The 23197-nt window shown below is 35.1% G+C and overlaps 9 protein-coding genes across 9 annotated transcripts; 4 read left to right on the top strand and 5 right to left on the bottom strand.

The window, feature by feature from the left end:
• Positions 1-1003: 1003 nt before the first annotated feature.
• RO3G_13108 (uncharacterized protein) lies at positions 1004-1307 on the bottom strand (the record flags this gene model as incomplete). Its single annotated transcript, XM_067667692.1, has 2 exons — positions 1004-1111; positions 1182-1307. The coding sequence occupies 2 exons, from the start codon at positions 1305-1307 to the stop codon at positions 1004-1006; spliced, it is 234 nt and encodes a 77-aa protein (XP_067523793.1).
• A 606-nt stretch (positions 1308-1913) lies between these two features.
• RO3G_13107 (uncharacterized protein) lies at positions 1914-2500 on the bottom strand (the record flags this gene model as incomplete). Its single annotated transcript, XM_067667691.1, has 3 exons — positions 1914-2001; positions 2072-2320; positions 2451-2500. The coding sequence occupies 3 exons, from the start codon at positions 2498-2500 to the stop codon at positions 1914-1916; spliced, it is 387 nt and encodes a 128-aa protein (XP_067523792.1).
• A 402-nt stretch (positions 2501-2902) lies between these two features.
• RO3G_13106 (uncharacterized protein) lies at positions 2903-4665 on the bottom strand (the record flags this gene model as incomplete). Its single annotated transcript, XM_067667690.1, has 3 exons — positions 2903-3227; positions 3530-3629; positions 4224-4665. The coding sequence occupies 3 exons, from the start codon at positions 4663-4665 to the stop codon at positions 2903-2905; spliced, it is 867 nt and encodes a 288-aa protein (XP_067523791.1).
• Positions 4666-7028: 2363 nt separating this feature from the next.
• RO3G_13105 (uncharacterized protein) lies at positions 7029-7445 on the top strand (the record flags this gene model as incomplete). Its single annotated transcript, XM_067667689.1, has 2 exons — positions 7029-7134; positions 7183-7445. The coding sequence occupies 2 exons, from the start codon at positions 7029-7031 to the stop codon at positions 7443-7445; spliced, it is 369 nt and encodes a 122-aa protein (XP_067523790.1).
• A 2685-nt stretch (positions 7446-10130) lies between these two features.
• On the top strand, positions 10131-10601 carry RO3G_13104 (uncharacterized protein; the record flags this gene model as incomplete). The annotated part of the gene is made up of 1 exon (XM_067667688.1): positions 10131-10601. One exon carries the CDS (start codon positions 10131-10133, stop codon positions 10599-10601), a length of 471 nt encoding a protein of 156 aa, XP_067523789.1.
• Positions 10602-11486: 885 nt separating this feature from the next.
• On the bottom strand, positions 11487-11693 carry RO3G_13103 (uncharacterized protein; the record flags this gene model as incomplete). Its single annotated transcript, XM_067667687.1, has 2 exons — positions 11487-11515; positions 11567-11693. The coding sequence occupies 2 exons, from the start codon at positions 11691-11693 to the stop codon at positions 11487-11489; spliced, it is 156 nt and encodes a 51-aa protein (XP_067523788.1).
• Positions 11694-12925: 1232 nt separating this feature from the next.
• RO3G_13102 (uncharacterized protein) lies at positions 12926-13340 on the bottom strand (the record flags this gene model as incomplete). The annotated part of the gene is made up of 2 exons (XM_067667686.1): positions 12926-13138; positions 13200-13340. 2 exons carry the CDS (start codon positions 13338-13340, stop codon positions 12926-12928), a joined length of 354 nt encoding a protein of 117 aa, XP_067523787.1.
• Positions 13341-14809: 1469 nt separating this feature from the next.
• RO3G_13101 (uncharacterized protein) lies at positions 14810-15451 on the top strand (the record flags this gene model as incomplete). Its single annotated transcript, XM_067667685.1, has 1 exon — positions 14810-15451. The coding sequence occupies one exon, from the start codon at positions 14810-14812 to the stop codon at positions 15449-15451; it is 642 nt and encodes a 213-aa protein (XP_067523786.1).
• A 303-nt stretch (positions 15452-15754) lies between these two features.
• RO3G_13100 (uncharacterized protein) lies at positions 15755-19710 on the top strand (the record flags this gene model as incomplete). Its single annotated transcript, XM_067667684.1, has 5 exons — positions 15755-16018; positions 16078-16913; positions 16962-17412; positions 17468-17842; positions 17896-19710. 5 exons carry the CDS (start codon positions 15755-15757, stop codon positions 19708-19710), a joined length of 3741 nt encoding a protein of 1246 aa, XP_067523785.1.
• Positions 19711-23197: the final 3487 nt, after the last annotated feature.

Raw genomic sequence — 23197 nt, 5'->3', positions numbered from 1 at the left:
GATACAATTGAGTATTTTATGGTATTCTGTTCTCGTTTGGAAATCCGTCCTTCAAAGCTTTTACAGTGCTTCCACTCTCATTTTATTGAATGTTTGAAAACTCCACTCACTTTTTTGAAAAAATTGCGCGCTTTTGTGAGACTAAATTGACCAAAAAAGAAAGACTGGATTGTTCAGCTTTTCGAAAATAAATTGGCCGCCTATTACAAATAATTTAACCAGCTTTTTGAGTTTTATCTTTCCTTAGCTTTTTTTTTTTTTTTTTTTTTTTTTTTTTTTTTTTTTTTTTTTTTTTGAGAATGAATTTCTTTTACGAAGGTGGTAGAGGTAGGATTGTAGCTGAGATTGGGAGAGAAGCGACTGCTTTTGTGGTAGATCATTCATTTTCGTTTAACGAATTTGAACGAATTTGCATAAGTACATCAAAAATAAAAATAAAAAGTAGTAAGCCGAAATTCATGAACCTAAGGGCACTGATATGAGGGAAGCATATCCTAGGAAAGAATGAATCTTAGTTCATAATACCTATTCAGACGAAGATCGACGAAGATACTTCTATTTCCTTCAAGTTACTACGCAATTATTAATATTGATCGTTTCTACTGGTTCCTTTCTATATTGGAAGTATTATTTCGAATTTTAATAAATGTCAAGTAATCACGAGCAAGAATATAACGGTAATCAAGACTAAAATTTACAGCTGAAATGGATGAAATAATTTCAGAATAAAAAAAAAAGATGGCAATACACGATGTTTATCGATTAAATTCGCACTTGTAGTAGTAATAAAGGTACTTTAAAATTGGCTGATATGGAAGAATTTGCATTATGTGATCAAAACGTCAATGGTAAGATATTGTGATAAAGTGCATATAGAAGAGATGCTAAGGTCATATATTTTGACATAGTATTTGATACTTATAAAGATATAAATAATTGAAGCTTTTTTTCTGTAAACAAAGTTGTTGAAAAAACCAAAATGTCTTTTCGAAAAATAATATATCTAATTATTTTTACAATTAATTGTAGGTTTAAAGAAAGAAGTGTACTGTTGATAAATCATAGGTCTTGTAGTATCTTCCTCGCTAGCTAAGCTGCTATCAATCATATTCTAACATTTACATTTAAGACCACATTGAGCTCATTTACTCTCTTGCCAGATCTATGTTCTCGTTACTTACCTTGAAACTCTTCAAATATTCCAAACTTTCTTCTATATGGGTGTAGGTAGAGAGTGAAGTAGGTATTTTCAAAGTTTGTATTTTGTAGAGTTGATAAGGTACTTCAGCTTTAGAATTAAATGACATGATGTATAATTCAATTGTATGACCACTGCAGAATATACCGAAAGTTATCATCTCCTTCTCATTTTTACTTGTCATAATTCTAACATGCAATTGTCGTTTCATTGTCTCAGCAATTCTGGCTCTATCGCTTTCTAGTAACTTAAAGCTAATGTTGTGGTCTTTTTTGACTTCACCACAGCCAATTCGTTTGCCATCATAATACAAAACAAAATCAATGCGAAGTTTTTTGTTAGTATTGTTGTTGGATATAAAGCAGGATTTCTCCCTTTTATTACTTGTTAGTTAGACTTTCAATTAACTAAAGAGCTTATTATTATCTACCATTTATAACTGATTGAGCCTTTGGAAGGAAATAGATATTTGAATATAGGCGAGATGTTTTCCACTATAAATTCAATTTCACTTTTATCTTTGTCGTCTTTAAACACCGTATCAACTACATGGCAAAGTAAATTATTCAAATACAGTTGGTCAAGGGTGGTAACATGTGGAGGGAAGTAATGTTCATCATTTATTATACATTAAAAAATAAACCAAATATTAAAAATAAATACTGGATATTTTAACCATTAGTCTTCCTATCCTTACCCTTCTCCATTGTCTAATCTAGGTGTATTCATCATCTTTTAGAACTGCTGGTGCTAACCTATAATTTTGAGGCACAATAGTATTGGAGTTGATAGCTGAAATATTTCTAATTTTATTGAAATCAAAATAAGTATTGATTGTTATCAATTCGAGCATACATGTTTTACAACACTTACAATCGTTCGTCCAGAGTACTATCATCGTCGTAAAAGTGTAGTTCATGCTTTTCTTCATATCTGCTCAATTCGTGAAACGTCAACACATACTGTTTAAGTTTTAGCTTTTCGGCGTAGTGAGTTGAAGATTCAGTTTTATAAGTTAAGTCACTTTCATTACTAAGAAAGGAATCGCCATCTTCTGCAAAGTTAAATTCTTCAGAATTATTATATACAGAATTATCATCTGAAGGATTATCATCTTCAGAACTATAATCTACTAGATTATTGTTTTATTATTTTATTTAAAAACAAAATAGCACAGGTTAATCTTTAACATAACAATAACCATCTCCACCTTTCATACAGTTGCAAGTAGAGACCTTATTTGTTCGTGTACTTTGAAGCTTGAAGTCTATAACATTTTCTGCTCTTCCAGCCACCCAACATATAAAGCCACCAGCAACAGCACTGTATATCTTAACAGGTGAACAAGTATTGTTAATGACACAATCAACAAATACACCGCCGATAATTGTAGAACATAATGTAACTACATCTGTAGAGCCACGTTTCAATGGTACTGCAATACAAAATACACCATAAACCAATACAACTGTTTTTCTTGTTAAATTCAAATTAAATATCATAAACACTGTCACCCTCTGTAGTAAAGAAAACAATAAAAAAAAAAAAAAAAAAAAAAAAAAAAAAAAAAAAAAAAAGCTCTACTAGATTATTGTTTTTTTGTGTAAGTTAAACTTTATTTAACAATTAAAATTCCGTTACAAGTGATGACTCAAATAAAAGCTTGGAATCTTGCTGGAAAAAATTCATAGCTCCTGACAATGATCAGAGAGTGCCATTGAGAACACATCGCCAGTGAAGCTTCCAGAGTGATGGAAAGGCAAACCCTAAAGGGCGAATATGATCTGAACAAACTGTATATCGATTATCGGGAGAAGAGAGCGTTGCAAGAGTGGACCACACAGAGGCTGCGTCAGGGAATTGGTCTGTCAGGCGAAACAAAGCCAACACGGAGCACCAGGATTGCCACTTTAGTTGACACCCTACAACAAAATGGAATGTGTCTTCAATATCATTATGACAGATACGGCATACAGGGGAAGCACACGAAGTAACATTTCTCCAGTGAAGTGTGGATGCCACAGGCAGACTATCATGCAGCAATCTCCACTAGGGAGTGAAGGCAGAGATTGGCATGTCAAAGGCCCAAAATTCCTTCCATGACGAAACAGGTATACGCAGTTCGGGGGCCATACGGTAAGGCGGGCGTAGAAGCCTGCGTGAGCCTGCCAAAATAGAATGTCATGAACGACGTAGCTCCCCAGGGAAAATTGATGTCACCGGGAGAAGTTTATGGGGAACAGGACGGCAACACCAATGGGAAAATTGCGGAGGCCATGTATCAGAATGCACTATAGTTGATGCAGGCATTGAAGGGGGATCCTGGGATACCTTGATGTACCAATCAAACGGATGGTGGCGTCTGCTTGACCAGAAGACGGGAATAGCTCACGAACTACAGCTTTAGCACGAGTTGATGTTGTAATTCGAACTACAAGTTGGTTATTAGAAGGATGGCATATAGCGACATCGGACAAGGTATACCGGAGCGTAAGAGAAGAAGGTATTACATTGGATAAGCGACCCGAAATTGGCGGGCTATGGAGCAGACAACTAGATAAAGGGAGGTCTAGAAGCCAGCATAGCGACCACCTAGGATTAAGAACTAGCCATGGCAACTTCTTGACTAGGACTCCAAGCGTTTTCAAAGTAGGTACTTTCCTGACCAGAGACAGATAAACAGATGGAAACAAAAGAAACGGTAACGGAGAGGAGTAGCCTGTATACAATTGAATGCTATGTTGTAGCCAAGGAGTTAAAAAAGCATATTTGGACGATTGTTTTAGAAATCGCTGAATGTAGATTGCACTGAGAGCGAATTGCTGGCCGAAAGGATTAACAAGTCCCAGACCACCATGCTTGCGCGGCAAGCACATTGTCTCCTAAGAAGGGGTCGGCCAAAAGGGGGCAACAAAACGACGGACAGCAGACCTCATTTCAGATAGCCATTTAGATGGCACAGGAACCACACGGAGAAGATGCCATAACCGACTCAGTATGAGTGTGTTGGCAACTATACTATTACCGCGAATAGAAAGATGTCTTTCTCGAAGGATGCTACTCCGGCGTCTGATTTTAAGAAGAAGGCCTTGGAGGAAGGAATCATGTTGAGCAGCGGTATGATACAAAGGGTACCCCAGATAACGGACTGAAGTATGGCTTGATCGATCATGCCATGTAATTCCCTGTTGTGTCGCTAGGGATATCCAGGACGAGTGTCCTACTCCAGACAGAGAAACCAGCACAGTCTTGTTGAGATTAACTTTGGCATTAGAGGCCCGGCCATATATTGTCAGAAGCTCAATAAAAACCGGCCATTCAGATGGATGTGTTAAAAAGTCTTCAAGATCATCGGCATAGCTAAGGTGCTTTACTGGAGGAGGAGACGTGTCGTTAGTAGACTGTATTCCAGGTAAATACTCTAGTAGTGCAGGTCGATCGCTTTGACGCAAGAGTACTGGTGCCATTGACGCACCTCGCAATCTAGGGGAAGACAAGATCGTGTGGAGTAGAGGCTCAAAAGCGAGGTTGAAGAGTAGAGATGACAGCGGGTCACCTTGTCTCAAGCCTCGTAGCTGCTGGACCGGCGCACTAAGCCGGCCATTAATAGAAACCGAAATACGAGTCTCTAAAAAGAGCAAAGACAAGTTGTTAAGGATATATAAGATTATAGTCACTCTATTTTAGTAAAAGGAATCAATTATGATCCTGAATAATATGCTGACATAACTTGGAATCGTTTATAACATTATTCCCAACACAGATCAATAAAAGACTTTGATTAGATTTTTATATTAAGCTTTATTCATATTAACTTCATATAGTCAAACAAGATGACATGGTTGTAATATAGTTTATTGATGATATGAGCATGTTGAATATGGAATGACGATTACTTACCAGATCATCATTAGTCATAGAAACATTTATCCTAACTAAGGTATTACTATTAGCAATGATATCCAATCACGGAACTATAGGTTTTCATATTCATCCGTGCTGTCTCCTTAAATAGTCCTACATCCAGAGTTATCTGATACCATCCCAATAGCATAATTGACAATACAAGCTAGGAACAGGCTAAACTAATAATTAAAAATAGTAATCATCTATTTTGTCAAATTGATCATAAATCTGTCCTGATTCTTTATCCGTATCATGTCTATAAATACTCTCACTTTTTACATGTAGAATTTATCATATTCAATCTTAGTTATCTTAACTTAATAAAGAGATTCCAAGTTCTAACAGTATTTCTTTATCTTTGTTGTTATACTACTTTTACCTAAAACTCCCCTATCCTAAACACAAGTGTCTTCGTTGACTTCAAACTCGATCTATGCATACATTTGATAGCTTAATGAACCTGTTTTTCTTAAAAAAAAGTAAGGAAAGCAACCACTAACATACCTCAGGCATTGCTGATTGCTTTGAAACCGTATCATAAGTTTCCTTTAGGCGGCCTCTCCATGCATTCTTTAATTCTTCAAAACTTTTCATCCTTGGCGAGCCTGCTATTATGTCTGACTTAATGATGCTTAAAGCTGTATTTAGGTTCACAGTACATCCTCTTTGAAAACAGTCTAAGACGTAATTTCTGAATGCTATATAAACGGCAAGTTAGCGGTAATAGAACCTTTCAAAAACACTTCAATATAACCTATTTTGTAGCTCATTGTTTAAAAATATTGTGTTATCTCGTAAGAATAAAAAGACTATAAAATTCAACAAGGCTTAAAAGGTTATATTTTTATTTAGTATTATTATATCTGGTATCTATACTCTTTTCATGAAGGTTTAATTAAGTACTTTTAAAGATACTTTAATTAATTATAACTATAGATCTAGTATGAATAAATTTTAATATGAAAGATCTGTTTCTGGTTATGCAAGTAGATTGTTTATAATTATTTCTTAAGTGGATCTATTTTTCATTTATGTCTCATTGTATCAGGAGTTATATTAAAAACTTACATTGAGTTAAAGGAGTGGAATTAGTTATGCCCGAATAACAGAGAAAAGACTATAATAAATCTGTATAAAGCATTCACTACTCTGATTTCTTATAAACTGAATATGAATCATGTTTAAAGTATATTGGGATACGACAATAGTACAGTCAACCCGATGGAATTTGGCATTTAAGAAAAAAAATAAATGTCTCCTTTGATGACTCCACTCATTCCTTTCCTTTTTACATTTTTTACCCTTGACCCCAAAGGGGCTTTCTCTTAGCACTGACTTCCTAACGGATTGACTTGATCCGGGCGGACATTTGTATATTTTAGTTTTATGCGCTTAAATAAAAAAACGATTGACTACACTGCAAACAATACCGAGTATACCGTTTCCAGAAATAGATGTCGCTTCTTTGTATATATTGTATTATAAAATTTATAAAAATGCAACTTTACTTTTTGAAAATGGTGTATTACTCGAATTTCAAGATTGCTATTTCTCAACACTTGATGAGACAAATCTTCCTGATAATGAATAGTATGGTGATAGCTTTCTGGTTCTGTGGACAATCAACTTCCTCGAAAAGAAAGATTTTGTCTTTCATTTCTTGGAGAACTGACGAAACACGCTAAAGTCAACCATATCATTTTCTCAACACTTGATAAATCATTCAAAAACATAGATTTTATACTGAAAATGAAATATAAGCATCATAATTGTATATTAATTTGATATATAAGTCTAAAAGAAATAATTATATGTAAAAAACAAAAGATTTTTTTATGCCAAAGATGAGCATACTAAAGAAATAAAAATAGCTGATGTTATGGGTTTCCCACGTCCTGAACCAAATTTTCATCCTTTCATTAGCATGCCTCTACCAGATGGCACACCAATTGAAAATTTATCAACAAAATGGTTCCATCATATTGACAAGTTTCCGCTAACTAGTTTATCTTCATGCTATTCTCGAGCCAGTAAGTCACCCTGGATACAGTTTTGGCACGCCTCAATTTCACATCCAGCACGAACCATTCTTTGGTATCTCTATCATTCCAAGCTGCCAACACGCTCCCGACTGCACAAAAACATGTCTAACGCTATTACTGATGAACGATGTATGCTATGTGACGCAATCGAATCTGATGAACATTTCCTGTGGTCTTGTCCACTTAAACAGCCTATGTGGGATACACTTTTAACTAGTTTCTTCGACCAGACTTCACATCTGACTTTTCACGAAATCTCTCGTCCACAACCAATTTCAGCCACAGTGCGTCCACACTGACAACTCGTTTCTTTCCAAGTAGTTGCCTGTGGTGTACTTTGCCTATGGAGAACTCATTGAAAACATGTTTTTGATGGATCGCCCTTTTGGCCAAATGAGGCAACTGCCAGAGCTACTATACTCCTTCGCAGAATACATCAAGAAAATATGTATCAAAAAAAATTTAAAGACAACAATCAGACACCATATTAATTTCCCCTTACTATTCTATGTATTTAAGAAATTTCCAGAGTGCTGCGGTTGGATTGAATGGCGTAGCTATCAATTCAATCAGTGAGAGGCTTTAATTTTTTTTTTTATTTCAGGGTCAAAATTTCTAATCATTTCTTGTCTCCATATAAACAAAAAATTCTAATCATTTCTTGCAAACTATCGTCTCAGCGCAAAAGATGCTTAGGAGGGCATGCTAAAGTTTGGATAAAGGATACAATCAAACAGATAAAGTATGAGGTGATTTTTTTAAGCTTGACTTTAATTGCTTCAATTCCTAGAGGAAATTTTATTTTGTTCTTGGATATAAACCCTCTCTTTACATCATGGGCATCTTTTGACCACTCAGCAATTACTATCAAAAATGACAGTACATCCCTATTCTATCAGGAAAAACACCCATGCAGCTTAATTACAATCAAGTATCCATATGAACATACGGAATCAATGCTTTGCTTGAGTATCGTTTTTAAGACAGCCATTTAAGACAGCCATTTAAGATAGTTCGTTTAACTCACGACATCTGACTATGGCATCTGATGGCATCTGGTGGCATCTGGCGTTATCCAAGCGAGTTTTTGTAGGCCATTGCTAACTTAAGATGTACCATTCTAACAGCTGTTTAAGACAGTCCATTTAGTACACGGCATCTGGCGGCATTAGATGGATGATTGTTAAGGAAGCTGGCTGTCCGTAGCATGTAAATTTTTAAGTGGTTATTAACTTTTTTGTTTTGTCTGATTATTCATAGTGGTGTCTTTGAAAAAAAAATTTAACGCTCATTTAAACACGTTGATGGGGACGAAAGGTTTTAAAATGAGGCTCCTAGGCCTGCAGCTACCATTCCAGATATCATCACTACCATGACCTCCCTCAGCTTCTACAACATCCAGTATAGTCAACAAGAAACTGCTCCGTCTTACTTAATTGTTATCATCACTCTTGCCAACATTTGGCGGGCTCACTTCCGGCTCATCTTCCGTCAAGACTCCTTGGATTCTACTTCAGTTTTAGCTTAATATTAAACTTGATAAATTAAAATTTATCCCTGGAGATCAATTATACGCACAACTTACTCAATTGCTCTCTCTCTCTCTTCATTATTCTGTTTTGTAATTTCTAGATTAGTTTATCTTATTTATTTTGCATAATTTTAACTCTATCCTTAACCTAAAACATTTCCTTGCAACCATCTCTTAAGTAATCCTCTTGCTTTACTTTACGCGGCAAAAAAATAGAAACTTTTTAAAGAAAAAAAAATGAGGCTCTTTAATTCACAAAATGAAGTTATACTAATTTTTAAGGATTTTGTCAATGTTGCGTTTAATAGTTATTTTAACAGTGGAAGCTTAATATTTGAATGATAAATAAACATTTTCCATGATGCAAACTGGCGTACAATTCCTTTATCCAAGACGACAAATCAAATCTACTCTTGAACTTCTAATTATTAAAGGCAATGTTCAATTTCATTTCTTAAAAATAAAACACTTTTTTAATGCTTAGAAAAAAGAATAAAATTTCAAATTTATGAATTTGATTTGTATGTTGTCTTCCATTTTCGACCAGTCTTGTAATGGACTTTGGCAGCTTGCGAGGGAGGTCATAAGCTTCTCTTGAAGGAAATAGAAGTATCTTCGTCGATCTTCGTCTGAATAGGTATTATGAACTAAGATTCATTCTTTCCTAGGATATGCTTCCCTCATATCAGTGCCCTTAGGTTCATGAATTTCGGCTTACTACTTTTTATTTTTATTTTTGATGTACTTATGCAAATTCGTTCAAATTCGTTAAACGAAAATGAATGATCTACCACAAAAGCAGTCGCTTCTCTCCCAATCTCAGCTACAATCCTACCTCTACCACCTTCGTAAAAGAAATTCTTTTTCCAAAAAAAAAAAAAAAAAAAAAAAAAAAAAAAAAAAAAAAAAAAAATAAAGCTAAGGAAAGATAAAACTCAAAAAGCTGGTTAAATTATTTGTAATAGGCGGCCAATTTATTTTCGAAAATCTGAACAATCCAGTCTTTCTTTTTTGGTCAATTTAGTCTCACAAAAGCGCGCAATTTTTTCAAAAAAGTGAGTGGAGTTTTCAAACATTCAATAAAATGAGAGTGGAAGCAGTGTACTTTAAACTTCATCACTTTCTATAGATTTTTGCCTTATTTGGAAAGGTATCCACAACACCAGACCTGAACATGCCTACTGTAAAGCAGTTACAAGCAGAACTTGCTGCAGCCAAGGCCGAAATCAATCGACTACAGCAGCAAAACGCCTCCCTTCTTGAGCGGTTAGCTCAGTCACCATCCACCACTGTGCCTAAGCGCGTCCCTATTGCTACCGTTCCCCATCCACCTGCTTCCCCTTCGTCGCTGCAACTTAAACCACCTACCAAACGTCCCCCACCTCCATAGCTTGAACCCGCTCCCCTCCAAAAAGCTTCCAAACCTAAATATGCTCCACCACTTCCCAGCCAAATGGCTGCTGCTCGCACTTTCAGTCCCCCTTCCACCAATCAAGGGTTTAAATACCTTTATCTCCCTATACAACGCCGCCTTCCCATTCGCCAAATACGTTCCTTACTTCGACGATTGCATATCAACAGCAATCGTGTCCTAGACATTCACTATCCCGACCGTCATCTTGTTGCCCTCCTTCTCCATAACGACTATGAAGCTGAAGTCCGCTCTCAATTAGAAAAATTTGAAATCCCCATACATGATGATTACGATCCTATGGATCCAAACAACCTTCGAAACCCTTACTATGACGACTTCGATCAAGATGAAAAGGAGTGCGCCGCATGGAGCGTCTTCACTCAACGCGTAATTCGTGCTATCCGTCGCCTCAAAGGCCCTGTTCAGCGCGCTGTTGCTCGCTTTTTCGTTGACAAAGGCATTATAGCTAGCGTTGTACTTAATGAGCTCTTTTCAGTCAAACAGACTTGAGTTCTACTTTTATTTTATGATATGACTTCCTTTCTTGTGGTCCATTTCCAAACAGTGATTTATTCACAAGTTACTTCTTACTCCCCGTCTGTCCTTTTCTTTTTTTACCCTTGCTCCCATAAAGGATTTTTTAGCTTCTTTCACGCCTCATTTGATCTGGCTTGGGAAATTATGGTGTCCTGAGACATCGCGTGCTCATTTAAGTCATTAAATAAAAGTATTATTTAAACGTACTTTAAACTTCAGTTGCAACTGGAACATCTATGAATTCGTCTTCGCTCGCTCAACCCTCTATCTTCATTTCATGCTTACAAAGTTCAGCATTTATTTCCGGTAGTCTGGTTCATTTGGTATTTTCATTGGCAGCTTGTATTTCAAGACGTTCCTTACCAACGAGGCATAATCATTTCTAAAATCGTGTCTCAAGTCTCCACCATTACGAATGACCATCCACTACTCGACTAATTAAGTGAAAGTTATCATCACTCTTATTTTAACTCCTATGCTCATAATACAGCTTTTCTATATTGCTAATACTCTGGGCACACCACTCTGCGATGTGTGACTCAGTTTAATCAAATAACCTGTTTTACAAAAAAAAGTCCAAAAGTGATGGATTAACTTTTGTTAAAAAGGTATTTTTCAACCTTATGCTTTAATTTGATTTGTCATCTTATTAAATTATGCAGTGAAAATGATTTTTTAACATGAAGTTTTATTTTTATATAGTAATCATAATGAATAACAAGCAGAAAATAATGGAAGAGAAAAGGGAAGACTTGAAACTTATACATAACCTGAATTGATAAAATAATAATCTTTTATTACCTTTCACTGTTTTTATAAAAAGGGAGCAATGAAGCAAAGACGGAAGAAATAAAAAGCTCAGTAACCAGAACGAATGCATTTTTCACCTAAAAGATTATTGTTAGCTTCAGACTTAAAGATATATATACCTTACTTACACTTGACAGCGTCATTAATAAATCGCCAACGAGTAGAATTACTGTGCTTACATACAGAACAACAGTATCTACGAACATCTCTTTTACGAACAACTTTTGTGCAACCATCTTCATTAGTCACTAACATTCTGTTTCTTTTAGCTGTTTTTTCACTTTGCATAAGATATATCATTTAAAAAAAGAATATTTGATTTAAATACATAAACTTACTAAAGTCCACACGCGTTACAAAGCAACTGGTTTTTCGTTTCCTTTGCCGTACCGCGTCTCCACGTTGGAGAACGCGTAGTAAAACAATTGTAGCATTTTTTTTTGTTTTTTTGCTTTCCTTGATTCGATTTTTTTGTGTAATACTTTCTTTCGCACTGAAGTTTTTTTGGAGATTCACACTTGACTTTCTCGGCGTCTAGATTAGAATCATTACAACTATGATTTACAGCAGTCGTAGTGCTCTGAAAGCAACAATCAGAGTAACGATGAGGATGAATTGTTTTGTAAGCCTTATAAGTTTTCATACACATGAGAGGATGGTGGCGTTTTGGAGAAGAACTAGAATTTTCTGAGTTAGACGAAGAGAAAGAGGAGGATCGAGAAGAACAAGAAGCAGTAAACCCATCAGCTCGACTCATTTGTAGCAAAGAGCTGAGATCGTTGTTGGGCTCCTGTTGCGCGTAATTCATGTTATGATGAGCGAAGTGTTCAAATCCAGGACAAATACTGTTCAACCGTTGAGTTGTAGGGCAACAAGGTGGGGAAGGATCAGAAGATATCTCTTCGGTATTAATATAATTGGGGAAAATAGATGCAGATGACAGCTCTTCTGGCTTCACACTTAAGCACAACGGCATATAACCTTTTTCAAAGATGCGTTAAATTAGTACAAGCAAGAGTCAATTTTGATACTCTTTTACCAGCCATTTTTAATTTTATTTTTATCAAAAAAAAAAAAAAAGAAAAAGAAATGTCTCTACATACTTGTGTGAGAATTTATAATTATTTATATATTAGCTTTTGGTACGTGTCAAATAAAAATGAATGACTTAGTTTATAATAGAAGGCTGTTTGTGTCTTCAAAAAATAAGAGCTTATTTGTTCATATTTTCTCGTTTGGAGCTTTAAGCCTTTCATTCTCTATTTTATACTGTATTCCATGTTATAATATTTCACATGGTATTGAATACAATAACATAAGAGAGAAAGTACAATAATGTTTAATATAAAATATACTCATTAAATTTATCAATTTTTATGTATAAATGACAAATGTATTTTTTTTTTCTTTAATATGTATTTACACGACAAATATATCATAACACTGCTTTGTCTTGGTATCTTGCTATTCTTTTACTCTTTTTTGAACTAACACCTTCCAATACGTGCCAAATTACGCAGATTTTCTGGTACAAATAAAGCAGGTCTTTGAAAGAACACGTATTTTTCTTTTATAATGCAAACAACATCATAATAATTTTCCATACTATCCACTCTTTTATGAATTGCAGCAAACGGTTTAGCTAATTTCACTTTTTTGCCTAAAAGGCGTTGATGTCCAACAACGAGCTCAGCTGAATTCTATGTGCAAAAAAAAAAATAAGAAACATAAAAGCATGCTATGTCTTTTATTTTTCTTTACTTCATTTAGAGATAAATTGCCAATGTCTACATCTGATAAATCAACTACTTCGCTGCTATTGAATCCTCCTTGAAATTCAAGAATGACTAAATCTTGCTTTTGGCACGACGTATTATGAGGTTGTATGATAATGTTCACCATAAAAAAAGATAAATTTTTAAGACGCAGTCATGTGACGCGTCTTAAAAGTGGCTCACTTTTAAAAGCAGTAGAGCATTTTTGTGCGAAGTATGATTTCCTTTAAAATATCCTAAGCGTTTAAAATTCATAAACCTGCTGAAGAGTTTCTTATATTTAATACACAAACTCTCTGCTCTCTTTTTTCTGGTGATAGACAATTCAATGGCACAGCAGGCGTAATAATTGGTTCATTCCAAAGAATAAAAGCTCCAATGCTTCATTTTTCAAGATAAACTGTCTAAATTTGCGCATGGGTTCTTTAGAGTGAATATACTGCTCAAAGAAACTGATTTTTTATCCTAACAATTGTAATGAGCAGATGTACAAAGAGTAATGGACAATTGGAAAATTTCTAACATGACTTCAATAATAGCTAATTTGAAGCTATAATAAAACCATAGAGCCATTACTTTAATACAAATACGATTCAGTTAGGATGTATATGTGTCATAGAGCATGTCAGTCAGTGCAAACATTAGTCTTTCTATACTGATTTAAAGAAGAGTTTGAATAACACCATGTTTGAGTTTATGACCTGTACAACTAACCAACAGAAGAACAAAGGGCTACTTGTTTCTTTATTCGCGAAAAATGAGATAAATGTATTTGGTTATTTGTAAATGCTCTATATGATTGTATCGACTTTATAAACGAATAAGGCGCATATACTGATTTCAAATGATACAAATATGATGAAGGCACATTCCAAATTAGGAAAATGAATAAATTTGTATAGTTATACATATACCATTGATTGAATAAGTACAATCTATTATTCCTCTATTGGTCAAATAAGACAACTTAACATGGATAATAAGTAGCTTTAAAGCTTTTGAAGTTTTGTAAGACAAAGAATGGAACAAACGTTTGTTTTGCTTTTGAATCTCAGAATATGAAAATGGTGGGTAAGAGCAATGGTTGAAAGAAGCGATTAGACATTTGATCTTTCTTCTTTTAATCAAGTATGACATTCATTACTCGCCCACTATATCAACATGTTTCTGCTAAAGTCTGGAACTCAACTATAAGAATACCAGAACTAAAAGCTGCCATTCCTGCATTTGCATCATCATTTGATCAAGTTGAAATTATTCAAAGACTATTTGACATGTTTACGCAGCATAAAGGCAAGATGCTAGTTGTGACTGGAGCAGGTAAATAATACAACAACATCATATAGAACCGAGACTTTACTTTATTATCTTTAATTATAAAAAGGTGTATCAACAGACTCAGGTATACCAGACTACAGAGGAGATCAGGTAAAAAAAAAAAAAAAAAATAGGTCTTTACATAGGAAATTAATAAAATAAGCAAAGGGAACCTATGTGCGTAATCCAAAGCATAGGCCTATTCTTTATCATGAGCTAGCGTCATCTCATCATTTTCGCCAAAGATATTGGTCTCGTAGTTATTTAGGCTGGGCAAAGATGTCACAGTCTTTACCAAATGATTCACACCATGCCTTGGTTTCTTTGATGACGAAGTATCCATATGTTCAAAATATTATTACTCAAAATGTAGATAATCTCCATGTAAAGGCTGGCACACCTTCTGACAGAGTCCTTGAATTGCATGGCACACTCTATAAAGTAGAGTGTATGGACTGCGAGACAGAAACAGATAGAACAATGTACCAGCATCGCATACATGCTCGTAACCCAGCATGGAGTGTTTTATTAGGTGGAAATAACAAGATTAATCCTGATGGTGATGTTGAGCTACCTAAAGGTGTTGTTTATGACGACTTTGACATTCCTCCCTGTTTATCATGTGGTAGTCAAAAGATGAAACCCAAGGTGGTGTTCTTTGGTGAAAACATTAAACCTAGAATAACAAGGAAAGCAGAGGAATTAATTGAAAAGTCCTCTGCTATAGTTGTCATTGGATCATCTCTTGCTACCTATTCATCTTACAGGCTATTAAAAATAGCCCATCAACAAAATAAACCAATAGGCATCATCACTAAGGGGCCTACAAGAGCAGATAGCTTGATGACATGGAAAGGCGAAGTAGGATGCACACCAGTATTGACTGGATTGACACAACTAATAAAAGAACAAAGCTTATAGACGAATAAAAAAGTTTGGCATTGACCAAAACATCTCATATATCGATTTAATTATGTTTATTTGATTGGCCATCTCCCCCAATTAAATTTTTTCTCTTTTCTTTTTCTTTCCTTTTTTTTTTTTCTTTCTGTGTACTTCTTTTGAACTTTCTGCAAATAGTTGCAAGCATTATTTAAAAAAAGCTCTACTATATTTTCTTACTGCTTGTACAGCTTTTTATACAGATTTTTTTTTCACTGCACTCTTACACATTTATTTTTTATTTTTTCTTACTCCACTGGCTATTTTTTATTATTTAAACATATGCCTTACAGATCTACCAAGAAGGTCATTCAGGAGCCCTTTGACTTATCTAGTGTAAGAACAACTATTGAAGAAAGCTCCTTTGTTCGCAAAGACAAAAGAATATTTGGCCTTACAGAAGCTCCTACTTTTTACCCTACAAAGGAAGAGTTTAAGGACCCTCTTAGCTATGTTCAAAAGATCAGTGCCGAAGGTGCAAAGTATGGAATTGCAAAGATCATTCCACCACGCGATTACAAACCTGAGTTCTGTTTGAATACTGAGGTAAAAACAAAGCAATAAGAAGAATGCCTAAGGTTTATAATAACTTTTTATTTACGTAGAACTTCCGTTTCAAGACTCGTTTACAAAAATTAAATAGCATGGAGGGTGAAACTCGTGCTAACGTGAATTATTTGGAACAGCTTACTAAATACCACATACTGACTGGCAAGCCTGTAGTTAGGGTCCCACAACTAGATAAAAGACCCATTGATCTCTACCGTTTGAAAAATGAAGTCGCTTCAAGAGGTGGTATTCAAGTAGTGACTAAACAAAAGAGATGGGCAGAAATAGGCAGAATAATGGGGTTTGGTCGCAAGAACTGTACATCCATGTCTAACGCATTAAAATCCGCTTACCATAAGATCATATTGCCTTATGAAATATGGTATGCTCAGCACAAGGAACAAGCTGATAATCTACTTAAACAAAACGGTATGTGGTGTGTGTGGCTAAAAGATGTCGGAGATTATATTTCTAACATTCACATTTCAGATGTATCTTACATGAACGATGATAATAATGATACCTGTGAAATATGTCATCGAACTGAAGATGAAGAAAGTTTACTCCTTTGCGATGGATGCAATCGCGGCTACCATCTTTACTGTCTCAAGCCACCCTTGTCTGGTGTACCAAAAAATGACTGGTACTGCTTGCAATGTTTAGCTGCTGTTGGAAAGGACTATGGTTTTGAAGAAGGTTCAGAATATAGTTTGACTGAATTCAAAAAAGTATGCGATAAATTCAAAAAAGAATGGTTTTCAAAGGAAGGCATTAGTGAACATGAAGTGACAGAAGAAGAGTGCGAAAATGAATTTTGGAGGCTTGTGAATAATCCTTATGAAACGTGTGAAGTAGAGTATGGCGCTGATCTTCACAGCACACAACACGGAAGGTAACCATATATATATATATATTATTTTTACTAAAAATTTACACATAGCGGCTTCAGAGGACCTGAACAAATGCACCATTGTACTTTTGATCCTTGGAATTTGAATATTATCCCAGTGTGCCCACAATCTTTATTTACTCATGTCAACACAGAAATTAGTGGTATGATGGTACCTTGGCTCTATATTGGTATGTGCTTTTCAGCTTTTTGTTGGCATAACGAAGATCACTATACCTACTCTATTAATTACATGCATTGGGGTGAAACAAAGACGTGGTACGGTGTGCCCGGATCGGATACTGCAAAATTTGAAGCAGCCATGAAAAAGGCTGTGCCAGATTTATTTGAACAACAGCCAGATTTATTATTTCAACTTGTTACCATGCTAAGTCCAGAGACACTATTGAAAGAAGGTGTTAGTGTATATGCTGTTGATCAACGTCCTGGCCAATTTGTAATTACTTTTCCAAAGGCATATCATTCAGGATTCAATCATGGTGTAAGTCAATAAAAAAAAACATTGTCTTTAAAAAGACTAAAACTAATTTATGTAGTTTAATTTCTGTGAAGCCGCCAACTTTGCCCCTCCTGACTGGGTTGATTATGGATTAGAATGCGTTAAACGTTACAAGGAGTTCAGGAGACAGCCATGCTTTTCTCATGATGAGCTTTTAGTAACTGCAGCTCAAAACTTAAGTGCTACTCACAGATTGGATCTGGAGTGGTTAAAGCGCGCGGTGTTAGATATGCAACAGAGAGAATTAACTGACCGTAATTCTATTCGACATAGAAAGTTAAAAGAGGTGACTTTAAGTGAAGACAGTATACAAGAAGAACTACAATGTGACTTTTGCCATTGTTACACTTACTTGTCTTATATTGGGTGTATTTGTACGGACAAGGTGTCTTGCGCAGATCATAGTTCAGAGGTAAGAGCCTTAATTAATATTGATATTTTATTTTTAATTGACTTTTTTCATAGCTATGTAATTGCCCAAGCTCCTCAAAAACACTATACCTTCGTTATAATGATGAACAACTAGAAGAGCTTGTTAACAATGTAATCGACAGTGGCTACAGTCCTAAAAAGTGGACAGAAAAGCTCGATAAAATTATACAATCAAAGCCCACAGTAAAGAAGCTGAGCGAGCTGTTGAAAGAAGGTGAGCGAATTGGTGTGCCTATGGAAGATCTGGCTGCGTTACGTGACTTCATGGAAGTCATGGACCAATGGGTGATAGAAGCAGAACGTGTTCTAGACCTCAAGTCGGATTCGAGTAAATTGACATCTAAAAGGGGGCGTATTGAAAGAATACAAAGCCTTTTAGAGAAGACAAAGCTCATTGGGTATGACTTTTCTCACGTACCTAAACTTCAAGATTATCTCGACAAACTACTTGCTTATGATGCAACCATTACAGACGAGCTGCTAGCATCTCAGGACAAACAATCAAAATACCCCATCTATCAACAAGGAAAATCTCTCCGCGCAGATTCTAATCGATTTCTTCAACTTAAAAGCATAATTGAATCACATTCCTGGCAAGCGGAATTGAAAGAAGTACTTGCTAGACCTTATAATGCTAAAGATGTGAGAAAACTTATTAAAGATGCTGCTGATTTGGGAATTACACAAGATCCTTGGCTTGAACGTTTAGGTATCATTGAGCAAGAGGCCAAGCGATGTGTACAGTATATCGAAAATCTTTGCCGTGGAAGACAAAAGATTGAACTTAATGAAGAAAACAATGTATTCTCCCTTGGCCAAAACAACGAAAACCCAGAGCTATCTTTTACATTAGAACCACATTTACTTATTCGTCTCCAGAATGCGATGGCTCGTTCAAAAATTGTTTTGGATGAAGTGGAAAAAATGCTAACTACAGAATGTACCAAGGCTAACGTGCTGGAACGACCCTCAGTGATAGAAGGACAGAGACTCATGTCTAATTGCAGAGAAATCGTATTTAAATCAGAAAAGACACAGCGGTTATCAGCAGCATTATCAGATATGAGTACTTGGAATGAAGCTGTGAGAGCAACTTTTATGCATGGTAGACAAAAGGCCCTGGAATATGTTCTCCGGGAAACGCTATCTAACGTTGAAGGCATCATCTTGAGCCACAACACGCCTAATTTATACTGCATCTGCCGAAAGCCTGAATCTGGTCTGATGGTAAAGTGTGATATTTGCAATGAATGGTATCATAGTTCTTGCGTTAGAGTACCCCGAAGTGTGGTTAAATCCTCTATGTCTTATATATGCCCCGTTTGTGATTATGGAGAAAAGAAGCTTTTAGCACATGTATCACGCCGACCTTCTGTGGAAGAAATACAAAAATTGATGAACATTTCACACACTCTCATGTTCTGTCCAAAAGACTATTTGCTGGTGAGAGATATCTATAGCTATATGATGGAATTTAAATCACATGTACAATCAATTTGCCATTCAGATGATGAACTTGTACAAAATAAGGACAATGTTAGAAGATACTTAAGATGCTTAGAGGGTTTAGAGATCCAACTTCCAGAAGAAGCAAAATTCTTAAAAGCAAAGCTGCAAATGCTTACTTCTGCTCATTCTCCTACATTGACGGAAGAAAACAATGAAATTAATAATTATCAAAGAGAAAAGCCAAGTGAGACAATTAAATTGCCAATAAGAGCCTCTTTACAAAGCATAGAAAAACACGAGCCAGTCAATTTCCTAATAACTGATAAATTGGGTTCTTTTGCTGCTCAAAGCAATTCCAATGATAGCTCATTAGGTAATAATACTTCACGTAAGTTCTAATCATTCTTACATAAAGAACAATCGCTTAATTTTCTATTTGAAAAATAGAGCCATCTCGCGTCCTGTTAACAACGATTGGCACAAAGCGACCTACTGAGGATGTACCAAAAATACAAAAAAGGATTAAGCTCACTGTGAGACCGCCGCAACCACCTGTAAATAACAAAAATCGCCAACATTCCTCAGAGGAGAGAGGCAAATCTAAGAAGCAAAGGCACCACTAAATCAAAGAAAAAGCAGAGATTGTGTATGTACAGAATTAAGGTTTTTTATGTAAAAATTGTAATATATTTATGAAATGTAACTTTTAAAGTTCTGAATTTAACTAAGTAAAATGAAGCAATGACATAAGCTTTTTTTTTTTTTTATTTTTCTCGTGTGAATATGTTTCTTTTAATTATAGTATCAATATTCAAAAATCCTAACGCTTAAATTAGGCATTCAACGCGTATTTAAAGCATCTTTAAAAGAATTGTATCCAGTAGTGCATTAAACAACCATGAGTACTCACGACAAAATGAAATTTACTTTACAAGTAGAGATATAGGCCCCTTCATCAACTACTCTTTTGTTTAAATTTGATTGTTTCTTTTGTAAAACAAGTTGTTTTATATTATTCCGTTTAACTCACTTGCCTCAAAAAAAATTTGGCGTTCATCCCTTTCATCTTTTAAGCCGTTTAACTTATTTTATTGAATCGTCTCATTTTAGATTAAAACACTGTATCAAGAATGACACTACTACTAAATGATTCAAAAACATCGAACCCAAAAAGAGAAATCTAGAAAGAGATCATCATTGAATTCTCGCCAAAGTTCTATTATGATAATGATTGGAAATGATTACAGATCACTGCTTGCATACTTTGCTTTTTCTTTTTGCTCTCTCGTCAATAGTATTGAACATTTTAACTTCTACAAAAAACGTAAAGCCGCTGAATCAGTATTCATCTTTAAATAGTTGCATTTTATAAGGAACCAATTATTTCTATAAAAAACATAAAGATTTACAATGTTGATCTAAATCATGGTATTTATTTACTAAAAATGATATAGAAAAGTGAGAGAGGGCTACTATAAGCAATTATACATCAACCAATTGATGCCCAGACTTTGTTGATGAAACCAAATTCACAAATTCACCAGAGTTACGACATATTTTATGGAATACGGAATCACTGTTTTCGATCAGTGTCAAGGGACTAGAGTAAAGGAGTCAATGCCATCACAATATCTTGTTTATAAATGCTTTCCTATCAAATTCCACAGTGTGTCCTTTATCCAATACCAAAATACAATCTTATCCAACCACGGCATGCAAACGATGAGCAATACAAAGAATAGTAAAATTTGAAAGTTGAAGTTGGCTTTTTCAATCGCCTTATCCGTTTCAAAATCAACACTAGCCATTGCTTCATTCACCAAGACAATTCGGCTTCACTTCAATAAGGCATCATCAAAAAGAATCGATCAAGAATCATTCATAAATAAGCGCCGCAGAAGCAGAAAAATGCATGAACGGAAGGAAAATTAGATGAGTAATTGAGTTGAAAATAAAAAGTCGCAAGGTATATAAAAAGAGTAGACACATGTTCGCTTTATGATCCTCACCGTATTTTAAAGATTAGAATGATTCTCAAAAAAAAAAAAAAAAAAAAAAAAAAAATATATATTCAGACAGTTTTGCATTGGATGTTCTTAATTTTGACTTGCTTGGAAAACGATCTTACTTTGACCTTGTATAACAATCCATTCTATAAAATAAAATTATTTGTAAAAGAGGGAATGTTTATAACAGATGAATATACTATAAATAGACCCAGTCGGCTGACCAAAAGAGTATCACTTAAAATCATTAAAAAAGGTGTCTTGGTGAAGTCTACTTTTGCTCAATAATCATGATGTCGACAGAGGTTTTCTCTTTTTCAGTCAACCTTTGTTGTCGTAATCATTTTCAAGAGTGACGATTTTAAAGACTGCTTCTGTCAAAGTTCAGCGATGCAACAATTTCCGAAAACAGAAACAACAACCATGATCATGGATCTACACAGTGCTTTTATCAAGCAGCAAGAGGTCAAGCACCATCAGAGAAGGATGCGACCAACATTGTGTTCATTGGCTTCTACCAAGCTGAGATTTGAGAGAACTTCAAGCGTTGAACCAACCTGATGTACCGTTTGGGCTGTAGCGTATCGGCAGGGCTTAAGCTGGTACAGTTTCCCCAATGCTTAAACAGCATCCAAGCCTTCTGTTAAAGACACCTTGCGTGATGTCCAGGATTTTGCACATCAACTGTCTTGGGAATTTCTTATTGCTCATATCTATCTTGGTAAACATATCCTCTTTGACCTTATCGTGTTGAAAAAAGTGTTTAAGGCAACGATCAACGATTTTGCATAATAATCGACAACGTGGGAAAGTGGTGAGAAGCATGGCTCTCGAACGTCACTAAACTCTTTGTTTTTATCAAAACTTGTAATGCTTCTGTTTGACAACCTTGATTGTATGCCCAGTTCAAATGATTGATATACTTCCTACTTGATATCACATTTGACCACTTTTTTGGAACAAGTGTTTGACTTGTCTTTCCTCTTTTCCTTTCACTGCCATCACTCTTTGCCAATCCTAATGACTGCTCTTGCAAGAAGATTCTGTCTCTTGATCCTTATCTCTAAGCACCTCGATCAACTCAACTTTAGAGGCTAATCTTTTCAAAGGTCTTGCTTTATTTTTTGCACATGTGTCATATTGCCTTTGATACTTTTCACAAGTCATCGTCCGATCTTTAATTTTTTTGGGAGGACTTCTAGTTATTTTCATCTACTTTTTTTAGCAGACGCCTTCTATAACTTTTTCAATTCTTTGGGTATCTACTTTTATATGTGAACTTACCAACTTATGCTTACATTTCGTAAAACTCAGCAACAGTCTATCTAAAAGGACTTCCTCTGCGGAAGGATTTAGATACAAATGCATTATTGCAGTGATTGCTATAATTGAATGCGGCTGATTTAAAAAAAAAGTAATAATAAATACTGCTCTAGACTCTATAGTATCAGTTCACTCTTATCTTTCATACTATTGCTTTCGTTCTTTTTATCTTTTATAAACAAATTTGAGTTTAGTTATTCAAATACTTTTCAAAGAAAGCAATCGGAAAGAAGGGGGATTTTTTTTTTCTAAATGCATACATTGACTGACCAAGAACACCTCTTTTTTTTTGTGCAAGCAAAACGCTTTAAATCGAATTTTATCTCTTCTTCTTCAAAAGAAAACAGACAGGCTTTAAATCAAATAATCAAACTTTACAGCATTGAGCAAAGTTTGTGTACTATGTAACATGGTTACATGTAGCGCTTCCATTATTTTAGGCTTTGTAAGTCATGTATTGCATTCTTTGCTTTCAAGAACGCGCTTTTTTCTTTCTCCCTAAATTATTCGTGTACTATAATCTATACCAATTATGGCATTGTCAATAATTTTTTTAA

The sequence above is a fragment of the Rhizopus delemar genome, genomic scaffold, assembly GCF_000149305.1.
Source record: "Rhizopus delemar RA 99-880 supercont3.11 genomic scaffold, whole genome shotgun sequence".
Lineage (NCBI taxonomy): Eukaryota > Fungi > Mucoromycota > Mucoromycetes > Mucorales > Rhizopodaceae > Rhizopus > Rhizopus delemar.
The sequence above is the reverse complement of the archived record's forward strand: the minus strand, read 5'-3'. Positions and strand labels throughout refer to the sequence as shown.